This window comes from Dipteris shenzhenensis, chromosome 19, assembly GCF_047967505.1.
Source record: "Dipteris shenzhenensis isolate YYH24624 ecotype China chromosome 19, Dip_SZ_1.0, whole genome shotgun sequence".
NCBI classification, from domain to species: Eukaryota; Viridiplantae; Streptophyta; class Polypodiopsida; order Gleicheniales; family Dipteridaceae; genus Dipteris; species Dipteris shenzhenensis.
This window is the reverse complement of record NC_141614.1, coordinates 49,884,658-49,893,224: the sequence shown is the minus strand read 5'-3', so window position 1 is coordinate 49,893,224 and position 8,567 is coordinate 49,884,658. Positions and strand designations below refer to the sequence as shown.

The 8,567-nt window shown below is 38.8% G+C and overlaps 1 protein-coding gene across 1 annotated transcript; it reads right to left on the bottom strand.

Annotated features, from left to right (window-relative positions):
• Positions 1-454: 454 nt before the first annotated feature.
• LOC147890592 (pentatricopeptide repeat-containing protein At5g27110-like) lies at positions 455-4,328 on the bottom strand. Its single transcript, XM_087390704.1, has one exon. The coding sequence runs from the start codon at positions 3,971-3,973 to the stop codon at positions 1,154-1,156; it is 2,820 nt and encodes a 939-aa protein (XP_087246830.1). The 5' UTR covers positions 3,974-4,328; the 3' UTR covers positions 455-1,153.
• Positions 4,329-8,567: the final 4,239 nt, after the last annotated feature.

Here is an 8,567-nt window from a genome sequence, read left to right as displayed (position 1 = left end):
CATTGTATGTGGCACATCATTTATCTTCAAAACATACGATACACAAATCCAACCTGGATTCCCTCAGCAAGTGCTCCTACTTGTCTTCCAAGCAAATTGCTTGCAGCTTCCTAGCACCACAGCAGCTGCCTGCTGACCCTTCTAAGAGGTAATTGCTTGTTTCTTATTCAAGCCTGACAATCTTTCATTTCTGTAGTGCTTAAACATAGGTCTCTAAAATCTGGCCCTACTTAGCAGTTAGAGGGACCACTGCTGTTACAATTATAAGCCTTACAGAAATCTCAATATTAGGCAAAGTCTACTGCCTAATCATAGTCACCAGAAACGTTTCGAAACGTAGAAACATGAAACGTTTCAAAAAAAAGCAGAAGTTTTGAAACGCGTGATGGTACTTTTTAGTGCCAAAAATGTATTAAATATGTCCCACATATACATGGCATGTTCAAATGATGCCTAACATGCAGGATTTCCAGTAATAGTACCCTTAGCCACGTTTCTTTGGGATAGAAATGTTTCAAAACGTGAGAAACGTTTCGAGACGTTTCTTTCCCAAAGAAACGGGTTTTGTTGTAATTATGAGCCTAATCTTGGACTAGATCACATCTAGTTTCTTGTTCTTCCATATACTAGTGCAGTCTTTGTCCTTCATGGGATCACAAATACCCCATGGATTGCTGACACTATCTGCATTGTCCATGGGGCTGTGATGACCTGATCGGAAGCTTCTTCTCAATTGCACTTTGTAATATTCTTGTGCTTGGGCCTCCAGCACAGCTTCATCTTGTGTAGTTGTCTCCACTGCCTTCTCTGCCAGCAACTCAACAGAACCTTCATGGGGACGTTTTTGACCATGTTTACCACCAATATTACAATCCTGGCTCTCTTAAGTGCTTACCTTCTTCATGCATGTAACCTTCTCAATGTCCTAGTCACGATGCAAGTGTCCATTGTCTTCACAATTTCAAAAGAACAGATCATGACATGTCATCACGAGAACACAAACAGGCCTTCAGCGATGGATGCAGTGGATATCTCTAACCATAGTCTCCCAATTATTTATCTGAAATATGGCCTTAGTGCAGTGTGACAATTATTCCAATGCTCAGTATTAGCAACACACAGCATTTGTCATCTGTATGTTTAAGCCCAAAACCTAGCATAATGCAACTTCTTTTGCCTCACAAGAACTGCTTCTCAGAACCAGATCTAAAGTTGGTACGTGCCCGTCCACCTTCATGCGTGAACTCAAAATCTCTAGCATTCCTGATATTTCCTTCCTTTGGTTGTTACCCACCACAAACTCATGAACCTTCTTGTTCACCTCAATTGAAGCACTTGCAGCCTTTTTCTTAGCCCTTGCACGTCTCCTCATCTCCTCCATTCGGTAAGCATCATTCGACATGCCAGCAATTGTATAGATGTTTGCCATGAGCAGATAAGATGCAGAAGATTCTGGATTGATCTGGACAAGCTGCTGAAAGCATTTCAGTCCTAGCCCTGCTTCCCCATAATTTTTGCAGGCACTGAGCAAAGCTTTCCAGGTTACTTCAGATGGAGGATACTGCATAGTTTCAAGAAATTTCTCTGCCTCATACATGTCTCCAGATCGTGCAAGAAGATCAACTATGCAAGTATAATGACCCAACGTGGGTTGAATGCCATATTCTTCTCTCATCAAACTGAAATACTCCTGGCCCTTGCATACCAGGTTGGTATGGCTGCATGCAGTAAGAAGACATGTGAATGTAATAGCATCTGGCTGTGTGCCCTGTTCTAGCATGTCATTAAAACATTTTACAGCCATATAACCCTCGTGGTTCTTGCCATATCCTATTATCATTGAATTCCACGACACCACATCTCGAATTGGCAGTTTGTCAAAGACTCCCTGTGCTTCTGAAAGGAAGCCGCATTTAGCATACATGTCGACCAAAGTGTTGCCAAGAAGAGGATCTCTACCAAATCCATTTCTTGCAATCCCAGCATGTATTTCTCGGCCCTTTTCTATGGCTCCTATTGTGCCACAAGATTTCAAGGCACATACACATGTGAGAGCATTTGGGGAGAGACCCTCCAATTGCATTTGTTCAAAACATTCCAAAGCTTCCTGGCAAGCTCCATGTTCAGCATATCCCGCAATTAATGCATTCCAGGACACAATATCTCGAACTGGCAGCTTGTTAAAGACTTCCTGTGCTTTTAGAAGTGAGCCACACTTGGCATAAATGTCGATCAAGGTATTGCCAACGAAAAGGTCCCTCTCGAATCCCATTCTTGTGATCTCAACATGCATTTCTTGACCCTTACCTATGGCTCCTGTGCTGCCACAAGCTTTCAAGGCACAGACAAAAGTGACAGCATTTGCAGAAATGCCCTCCGATTGCATTCGTTGAAGACATTTTAGCACTTTCTGATCATGTCCATGCTCAGCATATCCTGCAATTAATGAATTCCATGATACAGTATTCTGAACTGGCAGCTTGTCAAACACTTGCTGTGACTCTGAAAGTGAGCCGCATTTGCCATACATGTCAACCAAGGCGCAGCCAACAAAGAGATCTCTTTCAAATCCCATTTGTGTGATTTCCATGTGTATTTCCCGCCCCTCATCTGTGGCTCCTAAGCTGCCACATGCTTTCAAGGCAGAGATGAGTGTGACATTATTTGGAGAGACGTCCTCCAGCTGCATGTGTTTAAGACATTTTAATGCTTCCTGACCAGGTCCATGTTGAGCGTATCCTGTGATTAAAGTGTTCCACAACACGACATCTCGAACTGGCAGATTATTAAAGACTTCCCGTGCCTCTGGCAGTGAGCAACATTTGGCATACATGTCAACCAAAGCATTGCCAACAAGCAAATCTTTTCCAAATCCCTGCTGTTTTATCTCAGCATGTATTTCTCGGCCCTTGCCTATAGCCCCTATGTTGCCACAGGCTTTCAAGGCAAAAAGAAACGTGACAACATTTGGAGATACACCCTCAAATTGCATCTGTTCAAAACATTTCAGCGCTTCCTGACCAGATCCAAGTTCAGTATATCCTGCCAGGAGGGTGGTGCATAAGACAACATTCCGGACTGGTAGCTTTTCAGAGACTTCCCGGGCCTCTAAAAGCGAGCCACATTTGATATACATGTCAACCAATGCGTTGCCAACAAAATCCTCTCTTCCAAATCCCTTTTGTGAGATCTCAGCATGTATATCTCGACCCTTGCTAATGGCTCCTATGTTGCTACAATACTTCAGGACACAAGTAAGGGTGACAGCATTTGGAGAGACGCCCTCCACTTGCATCTGTTCGAAACATTTCAGAGCTTCTTGACCAGGTCCATGTTGAACGTATCCTGCAATCAGTGCATTCCATGATACAGCATCTCGAGCTGGCAGCTTATCAAAGGCTAACTGTGCCTCTGAAAGTGAGCCACATTTGGCATACATGTTGACCAAGGTGTTTCCAACGAAAATATCTCTTTCAAATCCCTTGAGTGCAACTTCAGTATGTATTTCTTGGCCTGTTCTTACGTCATTCAGACTCGCACAACCTTGTAATAGGGCCACAAGCGTAAAGGTACTAGGACGTACACCACCCTTTTGCATGTTATGGTACAGATTGAGAGCATGCTGCATTTGGCCACATTGGATATACCCTAATATGAGAGAAGTCCATGAATGCTCAGTCCGATGAACCAACCTGTTGAAAACCTGTTGAGCATCGGACACACTTCCACATTCCACAAACATTGGCACAACAAAGTTCCCAACAGCTCTATGAGCTTCCAGCCCATCATTGCAAATGTGTGCGTGCAAACGCTTGGCATACTCTAAAAAACCTTCCCCCCTGCATTTCTGCAGGATGCAGATAAGCTTCTCTACCGAAGGCATCGCAGCTACCCTGTCAAAATTACCAAGCGTGTCCTCTAACCTCATTATCTCCCAACCACTTCCCAGTGCCCACCCGCTGTTGTGGTGCATAGGATTGTACTCCACACTTTACAGCTGGCCTCACACGTGTGGTCGAACGGTGCTAAAGCGCATGTCTTGCTTTGCTTGCAAATCAGATTCTTTGACCGGATTGATTCCCAGATTTCTTATTATGAGCCTCCGTTTTCTAGAGTGTCTCTTTTTAAACCAACCTCGATTGCACCAGCCGAGTATCCACAGCGAATCTTTAGTAGACGCGAATTCCTTTTCCCTAGAAGGGAGAGCCGGTTGGTCTCCCACTTTATGCTGTCTGTTGTTCGACCACGGAGAGGCATCCATGAAGCTAATTGTACGTAAGCTTGGATCCGTATATGAGGATGGTAGTGCGTAAGACTAAAATTGAAGGCCAATAGGAACAGGAGGTGTAGCGAAATGTGGAGGATCAAGATGAAATACCATTCTAATAGTTCTAAAGTGGATAGTGAATTTTGTTTTTCCACTTAGCTTAAGAGTCCTTATTTGTTATTGAAAAATGCCTTCATACCCATCCTAATTTCAAGAACTAAGCGAGCCAAGGAATGGAGAGAAATTGAGGATAGGGGAGGGAATAGGATACCATTGTTCATGATGATGAGGTGGTGTAGGGAGAGGAATTAGGGGAGTGGTTAGGCATAGATGTGCAAGTGCACACAAGTACATACATTAATACATGCACACACATAGACACGCATGCATACACTAATATTAGATGCACACAAAATTACACATGCACATGTTCAAGTGTTTGTATACACGTGCATGTGCACATGTGTATGTGTGCGTGCATGTGGAGGTGTTTTTACCTACATATGCATACACATGTGAGGGTGTGTCTAATCATGCTTGTCAATTATCAAGGCATGTGTGAGTGTATATCTCAATGTACATGTGTGTCTCTATGTGTGGACTCACTATGACCTATGTGCACACATTGTGGGCAAACACACACACACACACTAGAAATATAGGCATACAAATGTACATGAGCATACATACACTTGAGCATGTGCGCACATGTGTGATATGCAAATGTATGTGTGTGTGTGTGTGTGTGTGTGTGTATAAACATATATAATAGGTGGTTTACTCACACACACACACAAAGATAGATAGATAGAGAGAGAGAGAGTATTGGTATAAATTATATTTTTTCAAAATAAATGCACTATTAGGGCTTCATTGGGATTTTATTTAAATATTTTCAAGAAAACATATTTTGAGATTTGTAAACTTTCAGATTTAAGTGAAGGGGGGAGAGAGAGAGAGAGAGAGAGAGAGAGAGAGAGAGAGAGAGAGAGAGATGCAATGTTACTTGAAAACATTTTTTCTAAAAAGAAAACAATGCTAAAGATCCCATTTGAGAAATTTCGTAAAAAGCTTTCAAATACTGAGATTTGTAAATTAAACTAGAAAGTTTATTGCTTGAACTAAAAGGATCCTAAAGCTAAATACATGTGCTCAAGAATTTGATGTTATGTAAGTCGCATCATAAGGGACCATATATTTTTTAGAAACTATGGCTAATTGAATGATACAAAAACTAGGTTTGATGGCTAATTATATTTGCTAAAGAATTTGATGTTATGTAAGTCACATCATAGTGGACCATATTTTTTAAAAAAACATGTTTAATAAATTGATTTGATTTATTTCTCTTTCAAAAATACTTCAAAGAATAATGCTTGAGTAATTTCAAATGATGTGTGTATAAAAAATTTAATGATACAAAAAAGATATCCTTACTTGATCAAAAAGGTTAAACAAATTGGAATTGTCAATAAAAATATAGCTATGAGCAAATCAATTTGCTTTATTTCTCATTGAAAATAATAAAATTATCATACGTGAGGAATTTAAGTTGAAATGTACTTTCAAATTGTGTTTATATGGCAAATTGTATTTGTGTTTACGTTTTTTGACACAACATCATCTGCATGGTTTTACATGTAGGTACTTTCGTATAATCATAATCGGTGGATCACGAGCCTCAACAAAAATTATCTCTTATTGCCTCATTCATTACATTAGATTGGTCACTTTTATTTCTTTTTCTTTTTGGGTTATAAGGTTTTCTTAAACAAACACACACACACAACCAAACACACAAACAAACACACACACAAATAAACAAACAAACAAACACAAAATGCATGTGTGCCTCTCTCTCTCTTTCTCTCTCTCTCTCTCTTTTCTACATCAATTTGATTTAATTCTCTTTGAAATATTCAAAGTATCATATCTGACAAATTTCAAGATAAATGTAGTTTCAAATTATGTGTGTATGGAAATTAACTAATATAAAAAATGTAGCTTTCTCACATAAATAATTTAACTAATAAGTATTTATGTTTTTAATATTATCATAATGGCTAATAAATACCATTACATGTATATAGAAGTTCAGGATTGAAGTAGCTCAAACTGTATGCCTTTTCTTTATAAAACTTGATAACTTGCCAATTGGCACTTGATCAGAATGATGCATACAAAACAAACACACACGCACGTGCGCACGCACACACACACTTATAATGGATGTGTGAATATAACACAAATATAGATGCATACTCAACTTAACTCTAACTTTATCAGTTTTTCATTGTCGTTACTCACGTGTAATCATCGTTCGATCTCTAGCACTCAGAACACCATTACCTCCCATTGCCTCCTTCATTACATGAGGTTTCGGCACTTTCAAATGATTTTTTCCATGCATTGCAATTAAGTGTATAATTGATCGTCGTTCAATAGTAGAAAAGAAGTCCTTATTGCATTTACAACAAATTCTTCATGAACATGGCAAAAGGTTGGTAGATTTTGATGGATTACCTACTGTAGACGGAATGTCTTTCTCTAATACAAATGATTTATTCCAACAAGAGAGAATGTTTGATTTTTTGCAACAGAAAGAAATTTCTTAAGAGATGGAAAGAACTCTAAATGATTGTCAATGATCCTCCTTCAATCAAATTTTGGCAATAATATATGAAGAGATAGGTGAGGTTTTCTTTTTCAATAGTCCAGGAGGATCTGGAAAGACCTTCCTCTATAATTGTTTGCTCTCTCAGCTGCATGGAGAGGGACACATTGCTTTAGCATGTGCATCTTGAGGAATTGTAGCATTGTTACTAGCTAATGGACACACAGCACACGCACGTTTCAAGATACCATTGGATCTGCATGCTAGTAGCACTTGCAATATAAGCGTTAACACCAACCTTGTAAATGTTATAAAGGAGGCAAAGATAATAATATGGGATGAGGCACCTATGACACATCGCTATGCCTTCGAAGATAGGACATTGCAAGATATCATGTTTAATGACAAACTTTTTGGTGGAAACGTGGTGCTATTGGGTAGAGATTTTAGACAGGTATTGCTAGTGGCTCCAAAGGCAGGAAGAGAGGAGATTGTCAATGTTGCATTATGCCACTCAAAAATTTGGAGAAATTCAAAAGTCTTAAAACTCACACAAAATATGCGAGTTCTTCAAATTGATGAAACGTCAACAGACCAAGAATTAATATAGTTGGTTATAGACATAAACAGAGATATCCAAGAAGGCAAGATTTTAATTCCAAACACATGCTTCTAGAGATGAAGGCTTACTTGAGTGGGTTTATAAAGGACTTTCAACAGTTACCGATTATGCATCATATTTTAGAGAACGTGCTATTCTAGCACCTCAAACCTTGAAGTTGATACAATCAATAGTGCTGCAATAAATGCAATGCCAGGAGATGGTAAAGAGTATCAGATTCTTAGTTCAGATTCAATAAAAATGAATAGAGGTATAGATTTATTTTTATATGCAACAGAGTACTTGAATAGCCTTGAACTTGGTGGGGGATACCCATCACATTAAAATTTTTTGAAAAAGAATGCTCCAATCATGTTGTTGCATAATTTGAATCCTCAAAGGGTTTGTGCAATGGGACATGATTAATATGCAAAGAGTTTCACACAAAGGTGCTAGAGGCTGAAATAATTAGTGGAGCCAAAATCGGAGAGAAAGTATTCATTCCAAGAATAGCTTTTACTCCAAGTAATTTGCAACTTCCATTTGAGATGAGAAGGAGGCAGTTTCCCATTCATTTAGCATTTTTCATGACAAGAAACAAATCACAATGTCAAACAGTTTCTATTCTAGGATTATACTTGGCAACACGGAAGTTTAGTCATGGGCAACTATATGTGGCTTTCTCACGTGTACAATCATCAAATGTTGTCAAAATATTTGTTCAACAAAATGCATACACAGCTAATGTAGAGGATTCAGAATTCATCTACACTACAAATGTTGTATACAAGGAAGTTTTAAAGTGCACCCACTACACATTGTGAGTATCTTTGTTGCCTTTCTATAATAATAATAATTAAAAAAACAATTTATAGTATGCAAGTACTTCAAATATAATAGTAAAAAATATTAATTCTTATTAATAATAGTATATTCAGCAAAACATTGAAATATATAGGCATATCATGTATAGTGGATAGCTCCAATAAGCTCTAAATTATTGATTGATCTGCTTATTCAAGATCATTGGAGCTCAATAGTTTCGCCCTCATATTTCTTGAATTAAGTGTTTCAAAATCGGATGC

Coding starts and splice junctions, on each gene's coding strand:
- LOC147890592 (XM_087390704.1), bottom strand. CDS start 3,973: ATGCACCACAACAGCGGGTGGGCACTGGGAAGTGGTTGGGAGATAATG.